Source organism: Atractosteus spatula, chromosome 3 (assembly GCF_055471065.1).
Source record: "Atractosteus spatula isolate fAtrSpa1 chromosome 3, fAtrSpa1.hap1, whole genome shotgun sequence".
Taxonomy (NCBI): Eukaryota; Metazoa; Chordata; class Actinopteri; order Semionotiformes; family Lepisosteidae; genus Atractosteus; species Atractosteus spatula.
Genome location: NC_142708.1, coordinates 10,530,014 through 10,557,002, shown reverse-complemented (window position 1 = coordinate 10,557,002; position 26,989 = coordinate 10,530,014). Strand labels below are relative to the sequence as shown.

At 37.1% G+C, this 26,989-nt stretch overlaps 1 protein-coding gene across 7 annotated transcripts in view; it reads right to left on the bottom strand.

Moving 5' to 3' along the window:
- Positions 1 to 26,989, bottom strand: part of tcf4 (transcription factor 4) — a 207,484-nt gene that overhangs the window by 11,103 nt on the left and 169,392 nt on the right. For all 7 annotated transcript variants that reach the window (XR_016090848.1, XR_016090849.1, XM_088911566.1 and 4 more), the window contains 5 exons: positions 26,543 to 26,613; positions 25,641 to 25,719; positions 20,479 to 20,558; positions 19,594 to 19,797; positions 2,264 to 2,387 (listed from right to left, as the gene is read on the bottom strand). Coding sequence is in view for 5 of the 7 variants with exons in the window: in XM_088911566.1 (XP_088767692.1) it covers positions 2,264 to 2,387; positions 19,594 to 19,797; positions 20,479 to 20,558; positions 25,641 to 25,719; positions 26,543 to 26,613 (558 nt within the window). In the remaining 2 variants the exon portion in view is untranslated. The remainder of the gene's footprint in view (positions 1 to 2,263; positions 2,388 to 19,593; positions 19,798 to 20,478; positions 20,559 to 25,640; positions 25,720 to 26,542; positions 26,614 to 26,989) is intronic.

The following is a 26,989-nucleotide window of genomic DNA, read 5'->3' as shown; positions in this document are numbered from 1 at the left end:
CAACATGTAAGGTGCAAATGTTTCAATTCCACAGCACTTCCGGGCATGGGAAGTATATCTAACCAGCTGGAAGTGAACAGGCTGAACAGCTTTTACACAGAATCAGTTTGTTGTCCAGGACATGTAATGACAAAAGAACAAAATGGTGGTCAGGTGGCCTTCCTGCTGTAAGCGGGAATCCTGCTCTGCTATGCAGTGAAACTGCATTGTCATGATCATTACCGAGCAGGGAGTTCATTGTCAAAACAGATTTTGAATAAGAATAGTTTTGGGACGTGTTTTGTCAAGCAGATAATGACTCATTGTGGGCATAACCGGCGCCATCACAAGAAATAAGGTAAAAGTCTGAAGCAGGTTTATGCGTGATAAAAGCTGCCAAGATGGACAACAAAGTAAGTCTGTATAATGGTTCCTAGGATAGTGTTAGTTTGAATTTTAAGAACAAAATGGCTGTCATACAGTCATATTGTTTTATGCCTCGCTTCAACGTATGCTAATTGCTTTGACATCTGAATGATACCTGTCAAGTTGAAAGTTTATTAGCTACACAGTTTTTAATAATGGGGATGGATTTCCCCCAAGCAGGTGATGACCCATGACCCATTCACTCATAAAATATCACTAAAATGTTTAAGGCTTTAGTCTGAAACAGGCATACCTTTAAGTATGATGAAACTTTCCAGATTTTAAGTTAGCTGGTACAGCTGTTCTTAAGACAGTAATCTGAGTTCTGAGAACAAAATGGTGGTCAAGTTGCCACTGGGTTTTGTCCAGGAGAAGTAGGTTCTATTCACACTAGAACGATAAGCTCCTAAGCCTGAAATGTCAGTACTCAGATAGTGTTATGGTGTGCAATTCACCAAGCCGTTGATTACCATGCGCTTTTAATACAGCAACTCGCCTTGAAGAGCCTTGAGAGTGAACCTCTATTTGTTTATGAATACCAAATTTCATTCCAATCAACAAAAAGAGGTTTCAAAGAGGCTGTTCAAATGTTTGACAAATCCAAGCCTGCAGCCAAACCACATGACCTGCACTAACACTGCACACTGAGTCTCACACCAGTACATAAATTGGAACCAGAGAAGAAAATTTATGAAGATGTTCTCAAATTCTGTGAAATATTCAATATTGCATCCACACACTATGACCTTTGTTCACTCATCCTCATGTTCACTGAGACAAAACGTACCGTATGCCTCTGATTCTGGTGAAGTTTCGTGAAATTTTATCAAATGGGTATCATTTTTTAAACAATTGAAAATAATAAAATAACAACAATAGGTTTCCAGCAAACTTAGTCGAAAGCCATAAAAAACAGCTGAACCACAGCAAAAGAACAGCACTGTGTGTGGGCTCAACAGCAAAACCTTGCACAGACACTGATTTAATTTTCCAGTATTCCCTATGCAGTCTTATATGTACAACAGAAACAAACTCAACACCCCCAAGTCCTCTGTGCTGTGCTTCATGTTTCACTGACACAATATGAATTTGGGAAGCAATAGAGGATTTTGGGATACATCTATCTCTTCACTTCAGGGATGGGACATACAGTATATAGATTATTTAAATAACTAATCCTGCACTGAATCAACATGGCAGTAATATACATTAAATATGTTCCAGGGCTCATGAATAGAGTTTATTTTTTAATGATTGCCACAGTGTGTTACCACCTTTCAAAATGAGAGGAAATGAACAAAATGAGAATACCATTCAGTTGACGTTTGTTTGTTTTTTTTTCCACTTAGTGGTACTGTACCCCACTGCTTCATTTAATCTATTATGTTATACAAATACCATTTATATGTATGGGATGGGCACTCTTGTAATCTCTTTTCTTTTGCTTAGGAATTATTCTGTACAATTGCTAATTCATTTCCACATTTCTTTAATGTTATTCAACAACTCATTAGCTTGTTGGCTTGGCTTCTGTAGATTATGTTGCCGAGGAACGGTTTTTTTTTTAAATAGAAACGCATAAGTACAGTACTGAGAGAGACCTATTTACATGTTCCTGAAGAAAAAAGCCTTTTTTTTTCCATAGGTCACAAATGTGTAAAAGAAATGTGTTTTTCTACCAAACTCCAATATACATTTTTAACCATTTTGATAAAAGCAAATGTAATTAATTACACGGTAAATATTCAGGATTGCCTGTGCTTGCACTGCCGTCTTACCAACACACTTGGGAAACAACGACTGCCTCAGGGAGGCCTGCAGACCCTCTCAGACAGAATGTCAGAAAAGCCCCACTCACCCCTGTAAGGATCCTGTGGCTGGCTCAGATCTGGTGATGTTGCTGACTGTACTGGGAGCTGGGAAACAGGCACAATCGAGTGACTGCCCCGCAACCCCACTCCATCCTCACGGTGTGCTCCAACCTATAAAGACACAACACGGTCATCGCAAACAACACTTCTGTTCTTCGTCTAGGCAAAGGAGACTGATCTTATCATTGGTCAAGGGGATCAGAGCATTTTGAAAATGCACCAAGATAAATCACATGAAGGGATGTGCCTGTTTTTTTTTTCATTAGACAAAGGCAAATATTTCAAAGGCCAACAAGTCCTGACTTCATAATCTTGTCATAATCTGATCTTCTTGAAACTATAAAACGCTGCTGTTAAGCAACAATATCTGCCATTTTCTCATTAAAGCATGAGCTTGCTGTCTAAGGTTAAACTCCACCTGGTCTGAAAAAAAAAACAATAATCGGCAATAAATACATAAACAATAAACAAGCTTAACTATATCACAATACAACAGATTGTACAGTTAAAGAACTCTGCATATTAGCAGCTCATTAGCAAGAGATAGATAAGACATTCTGTAATTCCATCTCGCCGAGTTATGAATACTTGAAGTGCGTATTAAAAGTCAGCTTCCAAAACAGATGCAACCCACTATGAAGCAGTGCTGGAGTTCAACAGTAGAGGGCAGCATTCTCCTGTTCAAAGATGATGGAACACAGACTACCTCAGTTTAATACCTTCTACTACTGACAAACACGGCAGAGCTGCTCAGGCAGGTAAAATACAAAATTATCTCCCAGGGTGCCTCAGCAGAGTGCGCTGATTCACATCCATCTGTCTTCTATCATGTCCGCCAACAGAACTGACAATTATCTTAATGCCCATATGCTTAATTGTGGGCTTCCTAATTCCCCTGACAGTATCAAGAGATCCTGCAGGAATTGTGATTTGGCACAAGTTTTTCATTTTAGGGATAAAATTCTAGGACCTGCCATTTTTTTCTCCCCTTGTAATTCCAGCTAAGCCTTTGACAGCACTGCCTGAGATGTCACATGACGCCTCCCCACTTGATGCAAATATCAGAAAATGTCGAACGGCTTTACTGGAACACATAGCTCATTCCAAGCCAGTGTTTGTTTGCTGTGTTTCATCACAGAGCAGCCCCCAAATTCACAATGGCATCATCCTGGCTCAGGATATAAGGGCTGGTATACATATTTAATAAATGTTTTATATTTAAAAACTAAACTAAATTAGTATCATGATATGAGCTCACAATAACAGCACACTGGGAATATGGTTTTCAATGTACCTTGTCATTCTTGCCATTGTTAATCAGAACCATGGAGCTTCATGTGTTTGTGGTAGGACTGATTATGCAGTGCAGAGACACTCAGTTTCTGGGTCAAGTGCAAAATTTCATTATATTCAGCAACCAAGCAGAAAGTGTAACAACCCAGCCTTTTGTTAAAAATATAGAAAAAGGACAGCCCTTGCCAGGCCAGTGTGTTTCTTGCACTATTGTTTTAATTTATTTCTATTTGATTTATTTTAAGCAAAAGCTGAAAAAAATTGAGAAGAAGACAAATTCCATGACCCATGGGAGTTTTTTATATATAACAAACGTGCCCATTTGTACGACGACTCCTACCATATTCTCATAAACATCACATTTTTGTGATATGTATGCAGTATACTTTATTGTAAATTTAACAAAATATCGGATCAGCAAGTCTTACGTACTTGCAGAGTTTCTGTTTAAAAAAATCAAATCAAATAATGGAAAAACGACACATTCTCAAAAAGATCAAAATAAAAAAAAAGATGATATTTAATAAACTTTTCCTTTTCCATCAGTTGAAAATGTCATTCTTGGTTAAGCAAACAAACCAGTCAAAAGAGAAACGTGTATCCTGATGGACAAAGTGGAACTGATGATTGAGACTGTAATTTAAGATTAACCAGAAACCAGATTTTTTAAATGCAAATCCCCTGATTTTTGTCTGTTTTAATATGGTAAGATTAGCGATTCATTTTTAATGAACTAAAGGAAGATGTCTTCTTTGATTTGACATGAAGGAATTTCATAAATACCACAGAAAGGGATCTGTAGAATTATCACTACAACTGTATCAAATAAATACTGTACAAAATTAGTGAACTGGGAGCCTGCTAAAGACTTTACAATGGAAAAAAATAAAGAGCCTTACAATACAGTATTTACGCCTTAACAAATGTTGTGTGTTTAGAAATGTGCATTTGATCTATTAAAGAAAATGTGCCATAGAGCTTTTTAATAGACACGATTTCTTGAGTTTTAAAAGTATTTTTTTTCAGTTTACGCTTTACTGCAAATACCATGAGCCCTCCCACCATCACCCCCCATCCTCAATACAATAGTTTTTATTCCCAGTACTTTTAACACTGGCTCCATTCTTAAGCGATGAAAAGTCATGGCCAAAGACACCCTTCCCACTGATATCTGTTGGCTAATCCCCAAAGAGCACAAGCTACCAGCGCAGAGGCCCAGCAAACTAATTGCAGGTTAGCAAAGCAGAATATGGATTACAATGTTTACATGCCACAGAACACATTTGCAAACAGCCCTGATGTGAATGCTGATGACAAAGCACAGGCCCACGGTGACACGGCTTTCAGCAAGCAGCACTATTATGTCAAGGTTTTGAGCAAAAAAAAAAAGAAGAAGAAAATACAAATACACAAAGAACAACAAAAGAATTTAAAGTTACAATATCCTATGTGCCAGAAGTGAGTTCAATTAAAATCTAACATGACACAGCGCAGCCTGCATTTGGATTCAGAGTCTCCCCAAATTCTGGCACAAAAACAAGTTAAATGTATGTTTCACAGCATGAAATTACAAAGCTGGTTAAAAATTAATAACCATGACGACAAATGGCATATTCCAGAAGTCAAAGAGGCAGAATTGAATGAGAGTGTGATGTGGACTGCCTCTTTTAGATGATCTGCTCTTTATTTAGTGTTTTTTAAAAACATATCTGAAGATTTTTGTATTCCTCATTCCCAGATTCAGATGGACTCACCATCAAAATATATGCATAAATTAAAGATAGCAAACATTCTCTGCAGAATGAAAATGATGGCTTTTTATTCTGAAAATCTCTCAATGTATTCCTTCCCCACTCTGCACTATAAAATTGTTTGGAGTTAATGTAACTCAAATGCATTTTCTAAGAAAGTAATATTTTTTATTTCTTTTGGGCATTATGAATTAAAGGATAACAGCAGTGATATGCTGTGGAAAAAGCTATACAGAAACTCAGGCTACTCTGTGATTACCTGCAGGCTTTGTTCACTCATATCCTGGATTGCTCTCTACAGCCTGCTTAAGCACACTTAAGAAAGTGACCCAAATAATAAGGACAACGCAACAGACATTTTAAGAATAAAGCTAGATGTTGCTTGGTTTTGTAATGAGACCTGCCTGTGGGGTAAAAACGTTTTGACAGGCAAAAGAGCTCTACTGAACACTGAGCCTTTGGTAATAAGCAGGGCCGTTTTTCCATACACGAAACAACATGCTGCATTAAGATTAAAGAACATAAAATGTGACACAAATGATGGAAAGGCTTTACTAAGTTTACACAGACCTGCAAATAAGACTGCAATCAAAGTCACTTTCCACAAATGCTCTCTTCCTAAATGCACGCATTACAAAGTGGGGCTCATCTAGTCATACCTTTTGCACTTAAAGCTGGCAATTGTTCCCATATGTATCACTCCCATCAACAGATTAATCACAGTTAAACAGAAAAAAGGGGAAAAAAAAAACTTATGAAGCAAAACAGTGACGTGGCACCGGCTAAGCAATTCAGAGTGTGAATTAAAGTAACAGGCAATTTCACAATTAGAAACATGTGTCGGGGGATTTAAAGTAACAGAAAAATAATAGTAAAGAGTAGTTCTGAAGCAAAAATGTAACAAGACACACAGAACATTTTAAGTGCAATTGTCTTAATATATTAAATTACTTTCTGTGTTATAATAATTTGATTAGCAGATTCCATAAGCATTCGTGTGCCGTATCAATTTCTGACTAGACTACATGCCTTTGAAGTACAGTATGGCCTGAAGTAAAGTGAATTGAGCCGGTGTAAACTTATTTTAGGAAATAAGTAATTTTAAATAAACGAGAAACCATGAACGTGTTGAGCATGTGGCTCTGTAAGCAAGAAACACAATCAGATGTAGTCAGATGACAGTCAGATATAAGATGACTGTATTATTTACTTTCTGAGTTACATGATTTGTGGGAAAAAAAACTAACTTTTTTTAGAATTTACTAGACCCGTTCTAATGCTTATTACTGTAATCATTCCAAAGATACTGGTTTTTACTTGTATACAGTTGCACAACAGAAGGGTCACATTTTAAAGCTTGAATATACCATCAGTGTTTCCTTGAACAGAATTCTGGATGTTGCTTCACTTTAAAAGGAAAAGTGTTTTTCAAATTCACAGAACAAACAAGCAAAAAAGAAATCCATCAAAATGAAATATGATAACATGAGACATTTATAGTTTGGACCGTTTACCAACAACTGAAACGGGGCCTGAAAGGTTTCAAAAATGAAATATACTTTAAACGAACAGTTTATGTTATTCAGCATGCTTGGAACTCGTAGACTTCCCCTCCAATTTTAATAATAACATGAACTTAGACCCTACTGTATTTAACAGAGGTGTCCGGACCCAAAGAAAGGTTATAGTTGAAGGGGGATCAGAGCACGGCACAGGTATTGAACTCAATTTCCTAGTTGTGGTACGGGAGAGCTTGAAAAAGGAAGTTTAATTTGGCTAAAACCATTTTCTCTGATCTTTGCCAAGTCCTGGAATCATTGTTCCCCGACCATGCTCAGAAGAAAACAGCCCAGGAATGCGTTTCCCACTGGATAACAGCTGCTAATAATTCTGAACACACTGAAAGTGCAGATGTAGCTTCTTTAGATGTTAATTCAATTAAGAGAGAACCTCTTAAAACTCTTTATTGGATCTTTAAAAAAAGAATGGGAGCATGTAACTAGGTTGGTACACTGGTGTGGTACTGGTATAGGTAAAAGCACAGTTTCTTTGTACAGGCTCCTAACGTAGTTAAACCTTTTCCTGGTACAAACTATATCTGATAGCAACAGGTACCCAGCAATACAGAAGAGAGAAGGAAAAGTGGTTGAGAGTTTTAGAAATTCTCAAATCCATCGGTAATCACTTGCATTCCTTGACGTAAAACAAAAATGGTTCAAATGTTTTGAATAAGATCCAAGTTTCAAGTGCACTTTTGAAGTTTATGTTTCATTATCCATTGGAGGACTAAAAATGTGCTCTATTTTGAAACCAGAATTTCTAAGAATTTATACATTGCTTTGTATAAAAGATTCTTATGAGGTATATATGAGAATAGTTTAAGGCAGACGTTAAATATTGTCACTTCAGGCTTTATGGAAATTATAAGTTAGTATTTATTGAGTTTTGAAAACTTTGTATAGGATCATGCAGATGAGAGCATTCCAAAGGTATATTCAAATACTTTGCTGTAGCCATGTATGGCAATGAATAAAATTTATCTTGCAGACTTATCAGCTTCAGGGGGATCTGTACCCATTTGTAGTACACAGATCCTGCCGTTTTACCAACATACACACAATATACATATCTCCCACTAGGTGGAGTATGGAAGCTATGTCAAAAAACGTTTTAATATGGCTTCTGACATTTCAAAACCATTGGAAACTGAGCTGAAAGCCATACATTGCAGGTTTAAAATTTCTAAAACACAGCACAATAAAGGTTTTTTTTTAGATTTGTGTACCTTGTGTACCTGCATTTTTACAGTATTAATTCATTATGTTCCTGATACCATGAGATACCATTGTGGGAAAAAGTTAGCACAATCTCCCATGTGTTTCATGTAAAACATGTACTGTACTCAATAATTCTTAATAGTATATTTAATTTCATTTACACTAATCTGTAAGGTATTTGATTTCAAAGTAATGAAGTAAAAGTACTATGCAAACAGTAAAAAAATAAGAGGTCATTTAAACACTATAAAATAACATTTGATTTATATTTTACCCATATTTTCAATCAACATTTCAAAATCAAATGTGAATTCTAGCATGTCATGTGACAATTTTTGTACAATATTAAATTAAATGTGGAGTAACTGGGGACTGGGAGACTGAGGTGTTAAGAGACGGGCCCTGCTTACAGACTCAGATCCTGTAAAGCAATACTCATCCCATTAATGCAGATTGTTTGTGTTAACACTCACCCCGGCCTTTAGGAGACAACTTTAAAGTCAGGCAAAGACTAGAAGCAGATGTGTTTGTGGGAAAGCAAATGTTTGTTGAGAGGTGTTTTTGAGGAGATGAATGCAATTTTTTCTTAACTGGAAAAAGGGTAAAAACATTTAGCCCATTAACTAAAGTGGACCAATCCCTGGAACAGTTGTTTTCAATGTAGTATATATTTTTTTTGCTGTAACACTTTTGTTTCATGTCTACACCTGCAAAGCCCATTCTGGAAAGCCTCTTTTATACAGATGAATTTTGTTACATGAAAAGCAAAAACAAAACGTTTTGACACATGACTACTGTATGTAAGTCTCTATAGACAGAAAGGGTTAATTTAAAAAGGGAATATTTAAATGTTGAACAGAGTCATTGTTCTCTCCAGCACTGCTTTATGAAGAAAAACAGCTCACAACGTCTCCGAGGAAGCAAGGAGGAGAAAAAACTATTTGCTGGCAACAACTGAGAAATGTCTTAAACAGAAACAGAAACACTGCTAAATAAAACTTAACAAACAGTAAAAGTTGTTACACAAAAAATGATGGTTGTTTTGTCAATCTAGTAAACTTATTTGATATAATTTAAAGCTTAAAAGCTTTAAAAACTTGCAATAATCTGCAATTATGTAACCCAAATGATGTGCTACATCCTGCAGTCATCACCATTAGAGCTTCCAAGCAAACTCAATGGTTGCTCTTAAAAACAGAGACGAGAATTTTCTTTTGCTAAAACAGGAAAGTTCACTTCCATTTTTAAAAGCCAAGGATCTAATGGTTTTTGACCACTATCTAGTCTATAAAACATGTACTAGAGCTTAGAGACTACTTATCAAAAAAAGAAGACAGAATTTTAAAAGGTATTACCGGATCTTTTTAAGCTGTAATGCCCCAATCTCCCTTTCTAATAGGCTGCTCGTCAATATAACCTGCTTAAAAGAACACTTAGTCCAACTGGGGAGTAATAACTGTGTAAAGATTAGCCCATGATACCGTCACCTAACAAGGCAGTGGCCAGGGATAATGAATCTCAGATGGATATTTGTTTCAGGAAGCGTGGTTCTCAAAGGACAGGATTGGTGAGACAGGGTGGGGGTGTGTGGATATGTGTGGGGTGTCGTTAAATCATTATATTGGAAATGATGCGCATTAGGAAAGGAGCTTTAAGAAGTTAAAAATCCCAGGCTTGCACATAGCACTAAATTATACACCACAAACATAACGGGCTGTAAGACAAGCGGCGTTTTCTAAACAGGGCTGAAATAAGAAAGCAGTTAAAAGCTGCTTTCCCACTGCAGCACCGAAACATCAGCCACACTTCCCCCCTATTACCCTCAGAGCTCCCTCCTTCAGCTCACCATTGGAGCACCTGCTTTCGCAATGACCTCAGTCTCTCATCTCCAGACTTCAGGCATGTAACAAAGCAGCTTTCCAAACAAAATCCAGCTGTTCCTCATCTAGATTTCATCTGGGGGCGGGGGTGGTGTGGCATGTGTTGCCCAGGAGATTTCAACCAGGTGACCACTTCCCACCAGTACATCCTAGCACTCTTTCACCTAGCAACATCCCCGTGACAAAATAAAAAGAGCCGCACTCGTACACTTGAGAAGGACGTACACAAGCTCCTCTTTCACAACGTGTCCTCTAATGATTAGGTGTGGACAAAACTTGGTTATTGCTTTTTTTTTTGCATAACTACACAAGTTTCCTGCCGAAGAGCTGCAATATGATTCCCAAACTGCTTCACAGGATACACGGCCTTAGCTTCTTTGGAAAAACAACTTTGTTACTTGCACATAGTTCTTGTCTAGACTTATTAATACGGGACAGTGCAAGCCTTGCATTGTGCAGTGCAAGTAAGAAAGAATTAAAAAAATACGTTTTTTTTAAAGTATTTACAAAAACAAAATAAAATCCACTACTCTTTGTTGTATTTCAGTGTACACATATGAAAATACTGTATATGTATACTGAGCATCAAAATAACTTTTTACTCTATTTATTCATGCACTTTTTTAGAAAAAACAAAGTATACACAATATGGAAGTTCATTAAATGTTTTTGGTGTCATAAAGTTTAACCGATCATTCATGACCGACTGTGATGCAATCTGGTGACTTTCTTGCATAAGCACTAAATCGCCTCTTTAGTTCACTGGGAACTGGTGATTTAACCTGTTAAATGCCAGGCATGGTCAAAATCACAAAATAAAAATGCAGAATAGAACAAACACTGTACCGTCTGCTTATCAAAAGATGAAGGCCTTTGCGCTATCAGTGAATTATGTTGCAGCAACACCTCAGTGGTCCTCTAAGCACTGTATACAAAGTTTGTGTAGACCACTGCTATGGATATAAGCAAGTGTGGTGCATACGTGCAAAAGATAAATGTTGTATAGAACAGACCAATCTCTGGGTAGATCCAAGTGTGATGGTCTAGGCTAGAATATCTGGTTCATTCTGAACTTCACTTTGCGGCAATGTGACTCCCTGGTGATACACCATTCATATCCTCACTTCATGCCCTTGCTCATTCTGCTCGTGTTATAATGAGTTTCTGTGAATGTCCGACTCGCCATAATTGAGCTCCGCTAAATATTTTGACAGGCGAGCTGTGACCACACATGGCATCTAGGGTTCACAGACCAGTGAACAGGCTCATGCTTGTCCAGGTACTAATAAGAGTAATGGAACAGAATTGAATTCCTGGTATAAAACATGAGTAAAAGATATACAGTGTGAACTACTCTGCATTGGAGGCTACACACGCTACTAGCCTGCATCCGATTTAAAACTAATTTTTGATACCTACATGTGCATCACATAAAGTATGCCACCATACAAAAAAAAATAACTAAAACATATTAAGTAAAGAAACATGACCCTTAATACCCACCCAGCCAATGTTTTGTTGAACCGAAATTATATTTTTTCCCAGTAGTGTGTGGACCTGGTCTCTTGATTTCTCACTACAGAGTTAACCGGACCTCAAGGTTTTCCAACCATTTTCCAGCACAAGAGTACTGCTTAGGTTTCTGGACCTGAAGGTTTCGAGTATAAATTTCAGACAACCGAGCCAGTCAGATTAATTTGCATGAGATGAAAATGGAGAGTAATGGTGGACAGATCCAAAACGGTCTTGACAAGGAAAACAAACTAAACATTTCAAATAAAGCTTCTTAAAAAAAAATAATAACCGTGGCAGTCATTCCTTTAGATATGTATATGTTAATTGCACGTTTTCGAAGGATGACATAACCAAATGACTTCACTAACATTGCTGTTTGCTTATCCAGAGAATGGAAAAACCAGTGACTCAGTATCGTATGGTTGTCCAAAGTGGAAGGTTTTTGGGGGGTTTCAATCAGTAATGAGAACAACAGATGGCTGAATTAGGTAGAGTAATCACAGGGAGCCTTTGGGGCTCAGCAGCAATGTTGGTGTTGAATATTAAAAGAATGCAGTCTGGTAAGGAATTTCTGTATATACCTTGGTCAGTGCACTAATCAAGAAGACAGACATTACAAGAATATCAAAACCTGTCATAAACATCGCCATAAGGCCTAATCTATCTGCTTGGCCATTTCTCCACATAGAGCTTAACATCAATACCAATTTTTTACTATACTGGATAATCAGCACGCACCCACAATTTTCTAGAAACTGTCATGATTTGTATGCAAAAAATCTGCAAGAATCTCACAAAAGAATAGAAAGAAAAGTGCAGCTTGATATTAACAAGTCAAATGTATATTACATGCAAAGTGAGTAACTTTACAACTGTATATTCATGTAAGTCATACATTTTCTTTTAAAGCAAAATAATGAATCACTCATCTGCTAACTGTGAGCATGCATGACGACTGATGCAATACAGTTTGCTGCACGTGTTACAGCTAAAGAAAAACATTTTGTGCAAATGCAGTATTAGCTTCACAGAAAAATCAAAGAAACAGCAGACAAGCTTAACTGGAATGTTTTTCCTCTTGCATTCAGTGGGGTATGTAGAAAAATAAATAAAGATTAATCACCCCGTATTGCAAAAGTGAATTGTGTACATTGACATTTTAGCATAAACCAGAACCCTCGAACCCACTGACATCGTACCACTTCCGGTAATAAACCGTTCTATCCCTGTTGTAATTACTGGACGTAACAGCTGCCCCCAGAAGCACTCATATTTATATTGTGCAACAGTCCTCAAGGTAATTTATTTTAAAAAAAACACCTCATTAGCTCTGAAATACATGCAACTACCAGTCCTCTCCAAGTTAGACTTGTGCACACATGTGGAAATAAGCGAGCAGACTAAAAAAAATAAATCAGTAACTAATGAATGAAAAAGGTTGAGCATCATTAAAGAAGATAATGAATTACAGCAAAAGAACTTTAAATAAAAGTAACCAAGGAAATTAGGGATTCGTGCTGGAGGTTATGTAAAATCTCATTTAAGTGCTTGTAGACACCCTAAACACAAAAATGCAGGTTACAAGATCAGCCAACTGCATAGCAATACCGATGTAGCCAGCTACTATTGTACTTTGCCTGTTGTTGTTCTACTTTTTATGTCCTTGAGTTATCATGTTAAGTTATTATGTTCTTCATAAATACTTCTATAGAAAGTACATCCTCATAAAGAAAGGTTAGTTAAGAGAATAAGACTGATGTTCTTTTTATAAACGTTACTCAAAATACCTTCCATGGAATTATAAATTTCCTTATGCATAAAATAACAGTATTCCAGATGTCCCGAAAATTACAGAATATTTAAAAAGTAAGTTTAAAAAGTAAGTTTAAGTAAATATAGACTATTTAAAAAGCAGAATATTTAAAAAGACTGATAAAGAGGGAACAAGTTAGTCTGAACAGGTTCTATATTCAGAGCACTTAGGTGGTTAGACCTACAGTGCTTTCTATGGGGTCTGGAGCCCATAGGCTTTTTTGTGAGACAAATACATTAAGTCAAATACGGGCAAGCTTTAGACTTTCATTGCCTGTTTGATCTTGGTAGCATCCGATGACCCTTCAGGTCACTGTGACAAAGAGAGAAGGTAGTGGAGGCATGAGCCGTAAACGGGCTATGAGGGCCGCATAGCCTCCTCTCCATTGTAGCCTCTCTTCTGTTCTGTCATTAGAAAAGCGAAACGAGGCAGCCCACCCCCACCCACCCCCCATGAAGGAAGTGGGGAGGGGGAGCGGCCTCAGGCTCGCGTCACCACGCTCTGCTCCATGTGTTTCCTCTCACCGCCTCCCCCTGCCACTTCATTCCCCACAGCTGGCTGGCTGGAACTTTATGGCTTGTTTCAAGCGAAAAAAAAAATCTTAAATATGGAAAAGATTACCAGCATCCTCCTTGATGTTTTGAAGTACCCCCCCCCCCTTAAAAGTGTGGAATATATCAAGTGGTCAAAGGCTAGAGCTGAGACTGACTGAATACAAATGTTATTTCCTTTATTTACTCCTTGGTCTGCTTTCTGATGGGTTTCTGAAGCGGCCAGGTACTCCCCAAAACAGATCACCGACCCCCCCTCCTCCCAGGCCCCAACCTCCACAAAGCAAAAACCAGTGTGGCCAAAGGACTTATGGAACTGCATGAGAATGAGCGCCCGAATGAAAAGACAGAAAGTTCAAGAACGGCCAAAACAAAAACAGTCCAGCTCATTATAGAGTATATATGCGGTTCACACAAAGAAGAAGGAAGAGTTTTACTTTGGTCACAAGTCATAGGTTCCTGGGAGTCTATTCTGAATATACAGTATGCTAAGAGTCAAAGTATAATAAATCCTACAAACAAAGAACCACTGATGTCCCTCGAATAGCTTCAAAATCTGAAATGCTTCATCGCGACCCAGAACATTAGTCAATAATAAAGAAAATCATGCATCAGTCAACTGGATTGACACTTACAAACTGATAGCATCTCGGGTTTGTGGTGCACAACTATAATTTGAAACAGGCCAATTACATAAAACATTCTCACTTAAATCTCCAGATTTAGAGCAAGTCTTTAGATAACGTTTTCCGTGTGTCTGAAAACATAAGATCTCACCACGTTGCTGACAAATGTTTAACATCTATTTTGAAATGTGTTGTGTGAACAAGTATTTACAGAGCTGAACTTTCTTTGTGCGTAATGCTAAGCATCATACACATAGAGAATTTCTCAAAAACTCACTGCGTAACAATGTGTTAGTACTACAGGATGATGATGGCTAAAGATTTAACATCTGATTTTTTTATTTTGAGACTTGGTTCAGTAAGGTTCAACATTGCATTTTCATTATACCTAATGAAAAAAATCAAACTTTGAAAGACATGAAGCTAGCAACAGGTGTTTCTGGGTAGTTTAGTGCAAAAGGGCAGCCTACCTGAAAGTTCAAAGTCATTAGCATTTAAACATTTTTCCTCACTGAAAAATAAAACTTCTAAGAAAAATACACACCGACGAAGGCACTTGTGTTATTTTAAAATGTTCAAAATGTTTATGAATGCCTACTGTAATAAAACATCTACTCTTCTCATGTTTGAGAGGTTTCTTCTGTTTTTTTCAGTAAACCAAAGCATTTCAGTAGTGTTCACGATACAAACCATTAGACAAGACTACCATAATCAGATCCTTATTTAAAATGGAAACGGCAAGTCTTGAGATAATACATTATGTTAGAGAGGCTAGACTGTTATGATATCTTTCCAGTTGAACAAACTGTGCATCAACACATGCAATCTATTAAAATTCCTATCTGCAGAGAGCTGGCATGTGAGGCCAAGTTTTTCAGAAAATACATGTGCATCTTCCCCTGCTCAATTCGGCTTTCCTTATTTTTACAAAAAACAACAACACTTGAATACATTAGAATGCAATCATTTACAAAATGTGTAGAGAATACAGCAGGGTGCATGGACGCATTCAGGTAATGGAAAGAGCTTAAGAAATACTTTTGAGATTGTTTGCTTTTCAGACATGCATATTATCCCCCAAACTAGCCCACTCCTCCATATAAAAAAGCACGGCCAAAATAAATAGGCAAGAAAATTCACTTTCCCTTGTCCATCTGCTCCTGCAAGGCTGCAACGAACAGCAAAATACAACAGTGGCTTAGAATACTTTGATTTCTTTGTTGGACCTGAATTTTTATTCCAATTGACCCTATTTTCGACACTTGAGTTTCACCTGTCATTGAATATTTTTGTCCACATATTTTTGTCCTCAAATTCATGAGTGCTGGTTGAGTGTGGTGAAATGAGCGCTCTTTTTGATCCTCATTTACTGGACATGTTCATGTTGCAAATACAGGAGCAATAAATACCTCTAATTCATAGAGATATCTGTTGTCTTTCCCCCTGGAATTTGAAAATGATGCACAAATGAAGGAAGATACCATCCACCATGGGCTCTGGGCTCCCTGAGCAACACTGGCACTCACTAATGCTAAAAAAAGTACAATTTTAATCAATAATTGTAAAGAGAACAAAAAAATCATACATACGGAAAAGTGCACATCAAAATATACATCAAAAAACTCTAAATGAGGATATTAAGGATATTCTCAAAGGCACCGACAAAGTGAACTCAGAGCACTTCAAGAATAAGTGGCATTTTTTTTTTACCTAAAAGGTTGTCTTGAGTATAGAACAAGCTACCCAGCCATATGATTCAAGCCGATGCTTCGGCTTCCTTCATGAAAAGGCTGGATAAGGTCCTCAGATCAATTAACTACTAAACTGGCCCGATGGGCTACCTCGTTTCATTTGTAACTGTTCTCATGTTCTTATACTATAAAGATGAATACATACCCAGTGATTTAAAAGAACAAAAACTGATTGTGCAGCTCCTCTATAAAAACCTTTGGACTGTAATGTAAAAACCTTAGGCTATTCAAAAGTTAAGTACATGAAAGTTTATATTGGAGACAACCTCAAATTAATGTGTTGCTAATGCCTTGATCTACATCATGTTTTGAACAAGGTATTTGTATGCCTACTAAATAAACTATAGTTCATAGTTTATAACTATAGTTTATAATTTTGCACTTCCTACCAAACAATTATTTTTCTCATTTGGATTAAGAGGTGGTTAATTTACAAGGTGTTTGTGGTATATTATTATTGTTATTAATATTGATTTAGATGAATGACACATTTATCTTTTTTTACTTATACAGCAGTCTAAGTGAAGTACCTTGCTTCCAACCAGGACAACCTTCCAGTTAGGAGCCCTTACCACTACTTCACACTGTTGAGCTATAACAGTTCTCCAAAACATACAGGTAGTGGACAAAACACTGGAAATATCAATATAAAGTCTTCTAGTGCCTGGAACTCTATAGGAGGGATGAAGCATCGCTCGTTCACAAGAAAGCCCATTAACTTGATGGAAGTGTTAACAAACTGTCTCTGGTGCCATTCCAATTATCCCATAAATAGTCTCGATTGGGTTCAGATCTGGTGACTGAGAAGGCTATGAGATATGGATAACATCACTATCACACTCATCCAACACATTCTCTGTGGATGGGAGAACAGTTATCCTGCAATATGGGGTGAAGTTGATCACTCAGTACCATTAAATAGCGAAGTAAATTAACCTTACCTTCTAATGGAAGGATTGCACCAAATCATCCCAGGAATATATACTCACAACTTTACAGAATCACCACAACTCTCACTGTTGGAATACAGAACTCAGGACTGAAGAGTTCTTAGGATGGTACCACACGTTCACTAGTCCATTTGTTGAGAACAGATCAAATTTCTCCACTGCTCAGTAGTCCACTGCCAGAGCTCTTAGCAACACTGAATTTGCAAGAGTGCCCTGCCAGGTGTAGTGAGCAGCTTGCACACTGCGATCCGCAGTATCCCACTCATTGGAGTTCTCAGTGGACTGTTTGTGATCAAACTATCTGCTTGTGCCCAAGGTTGAAATTTGCAGTCAACTGATTTACAGCTGTCTGCCTGTTTCGCTTTCCACTTCAATTTAATGCACAGATATTACGATTCTTCTGCCCTGATCCTGATCCTTTGCTGATGTGATCCCCTCAAAGGTCCACACAGACTTCACCCTAGATACTGCTGCTTATGAAACATCAGCAAGTTGCGCTGTCTTGGTCACTGAAGGCCCTAGAAAATGCACCTCAACAATCACCCCTCTTGTAGTTTCCTCTTGCAACCATGCTAACATTAGTTGAAGGTGAAAATCTACTCCACACTCTACATTCCAAAATGTCCCATAAAGGTTCAATGCTGTTTAGATCTGGCGACTGGGAAGGCCATGGAAGGTCTGTGACTTCATCCTTGTGTTCATTAAACCACGCTTGCATCCATTAAGCCATGTGTATGGGTGCGTTATCGTCTTGGAAAATGGTAACATCTTGAGGAAACAATGTTTGCACCATAGGGCGCACCTGGTTGCCTAAAATGGCTTTGTATTCCTAGGCCATAATTCTACAATACAGTCATAATTGGACCTTATCATCCCTATGAGATGGGAACCTGCAGTGTGGGTTGAAGACTTCTTTTGGCTTTCTGCATCCAGTTGTAGAACAATGAGTAAAAGACGACTCATCAGACCAATGACTTTCTTCCACTGCTCAGACGTCCAGGTTTTGTATCTCTTTACACCAGGTCATGTGTTGCTGCTCATTGGCGGGTTTCCGGATGACAGACCTACCATAAATATCAGCTTTGTGAAGCCCATGATGTACAGTTTTTGTTGATATTGGGTCATGGAAGTGTAGATTCTGTTCTATGGTTAATCTTGAGGCCGTTGTTTTGTGGTTTTCAGCAACTACAGTATTCTGTTCTGTGTACGTCTGTCCCTGGTGGTGAGCTTCGACTTGCAACCTCTGTTTCTCTTTTCTGATGATTTTTTCATGTTTGGTGTATGCCATAATGATTTTCAGTACTGTCTCCCTTTGACACATTAAATAATTTTGCTATTTCTGTGACTAATGCACCTGCAATTCATGCACCAACTATCTGACCTCTTTCAAAATCTGTTAGATCTCTTATGTTGCTTTAGAAACTCACATATTAAAGTGTTGATTTCAAGACACCTTTTATAGCTAAATTAATTACTATTATTGATTAATAATTAATTATTAATATTAAAAATTAATATTAAACAGAAATATAATACTATATAATTGGGATTTACTTCACAATATGAGCGTTTTTTGTTAGGTTTATCCATTATTTTGTCCATCTCCTGTATTTTGAGCCCCTTATTTACCCAAGTGTTTCCACATTTTTTGTCCACTACTTGTATATCTGCATTCATGTGCCCTTTATCCTAAACATTCATCCAACAGGTTAAACCCAAGCAGAACAACTTTAAAACGTATTATTGTGATGCTTAGGCAAGACACAAATCCTGATTTCATACAGAAATCATATATTACACAGATATAATTTTCAGATTTCTCTATTTTGCCTTAAGGCGTTACATTTGATGCTGTCTTATGGTTTGATTTAAAATAATGAAATTAAATATATTTATCTTTCTTATGATCAGATGTTCCTTACCTACAATCATCCAATATATTAAATAAAAACAGTTAATATATTTTCTTTATAGCAGAAGGATTACAGGAAACATTTTCAGCAAGTCTTAAAGTCCTATATATTGTGATACTTGAGGGATTGCTAAAGGTACGACATGTCACTTAAGAACAAACCATATTTACAGATCTTGCTAAAATATACTAAATAACTGGAAACAAATCTCACTTGTAAAAGTAGTCAGCAACATGGCTGTATATTAGTGCACAGTGAAGTGTGATAAAATAAGAAAACCTACTAGTGGGTGATATTTACAATACACTAATGTTAGGTAACTCCTGCTGAAGGCTGTGATTAGGTACAATAAATTCAACAGGTTACAAGACTGAAACTTTGTCATGATTTACTTTTTCTTGGCTTGAACAAATCAACATCTGTGTATCTGAGAATGTGTAACCCCATCACTTTTGCATTCTCCAACAACAAGGACTTTCTCACACTGAGCGTCTTACCATTATTGAATGCCTGTTGGCTGAGAGAAGCCCTGTGCCATATCCAGAGCTGAGACCTCCCATTGCACCGTTGTGTGATGGTCCTATTAAGCTGTGCATCTCGTTGTGCCCACTGGGCATGCCTGTGGAAGGCCCTACGGCATGACTGCGTAGCACGTGAATCGCATCGTCCAGCCTCTCCAAACGGTCTTCAATGCGGCTTTGCTGAAACAGAAACCACACTGGTCATGCTCATTCACCAGCAAAACAGGACCTCCAGTCTTCTCCAACAGACCCATGACACAGCATTTCAAAACCCAGAGCCACAAGATGTTTTTCATCCACTTCATCTATCAGAGCTTGCGCATTCTAACACCTAAGAGCTATTTCATCTGCTCAGAAACAAATACCACACAATTTATTCTGTGTAGGTGCAAAACCGGAAGTATTCGGTCTGTTTGTCCAGAATCCTCACTCATTGCAAGAAAAGTTTGCTAGAAATATAAATCTGAATTATTAGATAATTTCAAAGTAATAAAAATGGCCAATTATCTTTATACCTGAGATTCCTATTGTACATATTTCCATGTTGTTCCATATGAAATACCAGTACATTTAGGTAGCTAGTTTAAGTTGATATTTTCAGTTGAAGAAAACAATAAGGTTTTACAGACTGCTAGCTGAATTGACACTGCAAACATGGCTGTGGGTGACATTTGGAATTCACTACATAGAATTAACACAGAAAAAGTTAAATGGACCAGGATAAAGACTATACAACCAAAATTTAAAAATCTAGCCAGGTTGATGGGAAAACATAACAAACCTTGAAAAAATCTATTTTTCATTTGGTGAGTTGATAGATAAGCTGGACAAGGCAACTTGGAGTTGTGAGTTCATGCTTACCAAAGAGTGCAGTGGAGCTTCATAGTTTGGCGACGATGGCCCTTGTCCTCCATTCCTGGACCACACAGCTGTGCCTGCCGCTAAGAAAGACCGAAGTATAGAGAAGGGCAAGATGAAAAAAGAGTGAATCCACAAACATTTGTGATTTATATTTGGATACATTTGAAATGCTAGTGGGAACAATTCATGGCTAAAAAGTTGGGTTTGCAGAGAAGTCTCAGGTATCAAGTCTGAGCTTGAAAGATCGGATCTCCAGTACCGACGTTTACTACCAGCAAGTGTGCATTTACCACAGAAACAGTTATGAGAAGAAGAAACTGAGGAAATCTGTGGTCTTTGTTTTGGTTAAATGAGGTGATTGCTGATGCAAGACGAAGTAAAAGAGATTTTTGGGATTACCAATAAGACTGGACAAGGACAAAGAGAAAATGTGAAAAAAGTCAAAAGTCAACTACTTGGTATTTCCTTAAAGTTGTAAGACTTTTCAAGAGAGTATGGACATTTTCTCCCAGATGACAAACAAATGTGTAATACAATTTATAGCCATTTGGGCAAAAGTGAACACTTTGTATATTAAACTTTGTGATTAGAGCAATTTTTATCATAAGAATATTTTGATAGATTATTATCAGTATGTGGATTGTCCCACAAAAAGTATGGAATTATTGGAAATGTTATAAATGTTTATTCAATATCGTTATAAAAATTAAACAGTCATTTGTATACCTCCATATGGAACATTGGATCATAACTCAATTCATCAGTTACCAGCTTATTGATATAATTTAAGACCAAGAAACCCTACTGTGAAATTAGTCAAAACATGGACAGAGGAATATCTGGAACAGCTAAGGCTGTATTTTGAATGTACAGTCTGGGACATCACTGATCAAACATCTGGGGATTTGGAGAAACTGAGCAAGTGAAGTCATTACAGACTACTTCGATTTTTGTACTGATACAATTGTACCAGAAACAAAACCAATAAGAAAATTACATCCGTTACTTTAAAGAGAAAAACGACTGATGTAAAGCCTGTAATGGAGCAAAGACTTTAATTTGGAAAAAAAAAGAAGGGAATAAGTGTATCTGATAACCTGTATTCTGCAAACAATTTTAATTCCTTTAATGCTCGTTTGACAATGTTGACTTCCCAGAAGTACTGGAGTATGTCATTCAATTCCACAGTGTGAGAAGTTGAGAATATTAATGTCTGATGTGTTACAGTAGTTTAATACAATTAATATACATAAGGCAAGTAGGACCAATACCTGGTATTGTGCTGAAAGAGTGTGGACAGCAACTGTGTAGAATATTTCAAAAATTAAATTAATTTAAATGTCTATTGATACACATTTGTAAGATACTATTATTGAGGAAAAATTCTTGTAGCTAAACAGCACAATTGACCAGCAGAAAATGATTATCAACCTGCGGCTTTCACATCTATTTCTATGACATGTTTTGAACACAGTGGTTGGTAAAGAGGAAGGGAACTTACTGTATCTGCTACAGATTTTTATACGGCAGGAGAGGCATGTAGGATGTTACATTAACCATTTTACTGTATATGTTTATACACATTCATAACAGTCATATTCTTTTACTTGATTATTGCTGACTTTTCATCAGTGTTTAATACCTCTGAGCTTAAATGGTTAATCCTGAAGCCCAGAGCCATGAGTGCAAACTCAGACATTATTATATTAAGTATATAGTGTATTTTATTGTAAATAGACTTTTATCTGCTATTGTGAATGGCACCCGATCCGGAGTTCTTGGAAGCAATCATGTAACGCTAATACAGGATATATGTATAAGATGGGACAAAAAAGACTACAATAAGATACGTATAGAAATCATCTTAACCTTTACCATCAGTTACAGAGATTTATATGTATTTTTACCTTTTTATACCATTTATACACTGCTTTGCAACTCAAAGGATACACATAAACACTCTTTCACATATAAGAAGAGACCCAATATTCATCCACCATTGAAGCGTAACATCCACCTGGCTGACATGTGGCAGCCATTATGTGACACCTGCCCCACTATACATTAGATCAAGAGAAAAAGTAAGAAATTGAAGAATGAATCCAATTAAGGGGGATCTTTACATAGGCCAGAGTGTGCAAGCTCACATTGGAACCAGGATGTCAGGGTGTTAACTCATCTGCTCTTACGCACAGTGCCAGTAATCAGGAAGTTGGATTAAGGTCTCACTCAAATGATGGCACATAGTACAGCACAGTTTCTCTCTTTCTCATCACCATACTGGGGTATTGGTTTGGAAGTTCGGGTCCCAGCCTCAGCCTTGCTTAGTTTCTGATGGTATCAAGCTAGAAGTTGGCAATTTTTGGAGTCTTCCCTCCTTTCACCCTTTGAGAGTAATTTCAGGGTTTCTGCTACTTCTGGGAAGCACTCAGGGGTAATGGCTTTTCACAGCACTCAGCTTCAGCCAATAATGTTTCCTGACAGCTCTATAAAGGCCTCCTCAGACATAGGTTATGGTGTCTATTTGCTTCTGGGAATGGGATTTATACACACAAAAAAAGAAAAAAAAATAATTGAAAGCATTGGAAGATAGTAAAAAATTCAAAGAATTTTATTGGCAATTATTTCTTCCCCCGTCACTAGAGTTATATGTACGTCTCTGCTTCCTTTTTGATGGTAGAAGATAAATAGAGACATTTCTTCTGGGATGCTTGAGCCTTTCATGTTATACTAAATCGCATTTTCTTCCCTGCGAGGACACTATTAATACAAGCCCATACAAACAAATTATATTTTAATTCTGAATTTAAACAGGTGAACCACTCCACTCCACTCTATACTCTGCTAAAGCAAATGATATACTAAAGGAATAAAGTGCAATAATCTGATGAGAACATGATGAACAACAATAATACAGTCTATCTGGAAAGCACCCTGTCCCGTAGGGTGGTCTTTTGCTATGTGCTCTATTGTTTTATTTTGATTATTATTTGATCAAGTACCTGGCTGTGTGAGCATCGAAGTGCATCAGCAGCATTACAACATTCCTACTTGGCTCCTTCCCATGGGCGAAAGCCATTAAAAACTAATTCAGTTGTTGATTCAAACCTTTTCATTCTGTGCTGCTTTCATGCACTTTTTTGGTACTTCTAAGCTACTCCACAGTCACAGCTGGAGCACAGTTGTTAATTACTGAAGGAGCCATTTTCTTCTTCTTTGTTAAATTGAAAAGATGGCTGGAGAGGTGAAAATCGCTGAAATCGGGCAGGTAAAGAGTAATGCTTTTTTGTGGGTTGACCTTGCGTTATGGTAATCTCCTTGGTTATTTGATCCATACGCTGCAATCTTAAAAAGGCAGAACCCCACTGTTAAGTTTCAGCCCTTTATTGGTCTGTAGTTCAGGCAGACCTACAGCAGCAATTAAAGGATCTGAGTAATAAAACCATGTTCACTCATTATTTGCTTCTTCCTTCCATGACCTGTCTGTTTGAAGGGCACAGGATTCCTTGATTATGCATATTAGATCTAATTAAGTCATTTTTATTGTCCTCTTTTATGTGTACTAACTTGTTCACAATTTTGGTAACCAGTTTTTATTATTAAGGCTCATTTCCATATGCTAATGAGCAAATAATTACCTTCACATTCATGTGCAAATAAAGTCAAAGTGTTATCAGCAACTAAATTATTTCTCATTAAAAAAATTCAACTGACTGCCCTGTAAATTTAACTTTCAATATCAATTTTAAATTGTCTGCTTTAATAAGCCTCATTTTCATTTGTAAAGTCTAATAACTTTAATGTAATGATTAATACAAATTATTCCAGGCATATCCTCAGCACGTTTAATAATACTTCATAATACTACAGCACATCCAGTACATTGGTTTTAAATTATTTGGTAAAGTGCATTTGTAATTAATACTATCAGTCAATACATATAAAAATGTAAAACACCATGTAACTGGGACAATTAGTTCAGAATTTGTAACAAGGTGATTACAGTGAACTCATTTTTTATTTTAAGAAGCAAAGAAAATCTGTATTACTTAATATTGCTTGGCAATAATTAGAAAAAAATTAAGATCCAGTGCAATGTAATTTAAGACCTAAAACATGACTAACAGTTATTAAGTTATTAGACGTGTGTTTTAGAAAATAACATTTAATTCCTTTCATGTGGTTAGCAGCACACTTGGGAGCAATGAATATTCACTGCTGGGAATTCGCTGCTGCAGAAAATCCAATCAGATTTCCACTAAAAGTCACACAAATTGCAGGAATCACTGGTGTTGGCCGTCAGTGGTTTAATGTTGCAGTGGGTATACCTGCAAGTTTGTGTGTTCATCTGAGACTCTCTAAGGTATTTATAATGTCTTCTAATGAGCAGATATCTTGCTGTATATTTGGACTGCAAAGAAGTGTTATATTAGTGAAAAGTCTTTAAGCAGCAATACCAGGTAGATATTTACATTTTATCAATGTCAATCTACAATCACAAACTAGGACCTTTTTAAACTCCTGACCCAACTGCATCTACTAACAAAAGAAGCTAAATGCAGCCTAATAAAAGCTGCCCCCCAAAAAACTCTCATCCCTTAAAAATCCCTGAAAAGTCATTTTATACATACTATATAAATTAGTTGATAGATACAGTGTAGGTAGAGGCTCAGTGGTTAAGAAGGTCAGGTTGTGTGAGATTCAGAGGAATTTAATAAAAAGTCAGACTTGACGGTTACCCATACAATAGCATACACTGCTTTTTATTACCAGGAACAAATAAGTAACTGTGCTCTGCAAATGTTATGCACATTTAGGATAGTGTTGATCACAGCCGTTCCTAAACAGAACTTTTTTCTTCATGGAATTGTAGATTTTTGTACTTACAACTTACATTTTAGCTTAAAGGTATCCTTTCAAATATAATGAAAATATGACATTAAGTAAAATAAGTAACAAGTAAAGGTTTATTCCATGCTGAAAAGAGAAGAAAAGAAACACAACGTTTCCGTTGTGGAGCCTTCACTTGTTCCTTTGCTGCATACGCATGCTGAAACAGCTACATTCTTGAACTATTAAGTAAAATAGTCGTTTAATACCAAAAAACAGACTGAAGTATTACTGATATGAAGCTGGTTAGCCTCTCTCCCAAAATCCCTTACCTGTGAGTGAGGGGGGCGATCCCACAGGGGTGGAAGGATTTGATGAGAAACTGTTGTTGGTATGATCTGGAGAGTAGATCTGAAGTGAGAAATGAACAAATACAAAGGTCTTAAAATGCTCAGAAAGCATTTCCTTTCAAATTTATAAAAAGCTTACACCGACAACAAAAAGATACCTACATGAGCTTTTAGTAAAATCAAATTAAAATTCAGAACTAATGTACTACAGCATATTAATGTTTAGCTCTGTGCTCTCTTTTTTTGTGAGGAATTTAACATTAGCTCAAAGCTGATTTATATAATAGGAGTTTGATTGAAATGCTTAAGAAAAAGATCTCCTGAGTAATAAACACACACATTTGAAAACGTTGTTTTAGTTCATCCCATTTTATGAAATTTCATCTTAATTTACAGATATTAAATTATGCTTCAAAAACTATGGTGAATATAATACAAAGGATAAAACTGAAGGTCTAAAAAGTTCTGATGATGTCCTGATCCCTATTAAGTTACTGCACCATAAGGAAAGCTTACAGGACCTTAATTACACTATTAGGGGAAAAACAACTGTATATTTGCCACAGACAGCCAGTAACTGAATATTCATATAAAATCAAACAGACAAAAATGGCACATCACAAATTGTGTATAAAACTGGCAATAGAGAAAAAATGCACCCACCCACGCAACAAACAAAAGTGTCCAAATGTTTGCTACAGTATAACCTTCATTTTACTGGAATATGTTACTGTAATATGTAACTGATGCTCTCAAAGGTCTCCACATTTGACTGAAGTGATACAATCTGAATCAGGCTGACTATCACATGTTGCAGAATGGAATGGCAGACTTGCTTAGTGGGGTTTGACACGGTGGGCGCTCTTTAATGTCGCACTACTTACAGACGCCAGAGCCTTTCCCAGCGCATCGCCAGTTTGTGAGCTGCCCGCGGCTCCGCTTGCTGCCCTGTTAGCTGAACCAAAGACATAAAGGAAGCGTTTGTTTAACAAAGACACTTTTCATTTCTTCAGCTCCTAAATGCGAAATAACCCTGTGGTCATCTAACCACCCCCCACCCTTGAATGTCCAATTTGTTTCTAGCCGTCACATTGTACGCGCTGATGGTAATTAGTCACAGGCTCCCACAAGTGTGAACTTCGGCAATCAGCGTTTCACTGCTCCAGCTTTCTTTCTTCTTTCTAACCCCACAGATGGCGGCCAAAGACACAAACCATTGACAAAGAATCTTGGTGAGATTACAGAGCTCCCAGACATTACACAGGAGAGAGAATTTCTCAGCCTAAAGAGGTACGGGGATTGCAATTCATGCATTCGTCCTTTTATTCTTT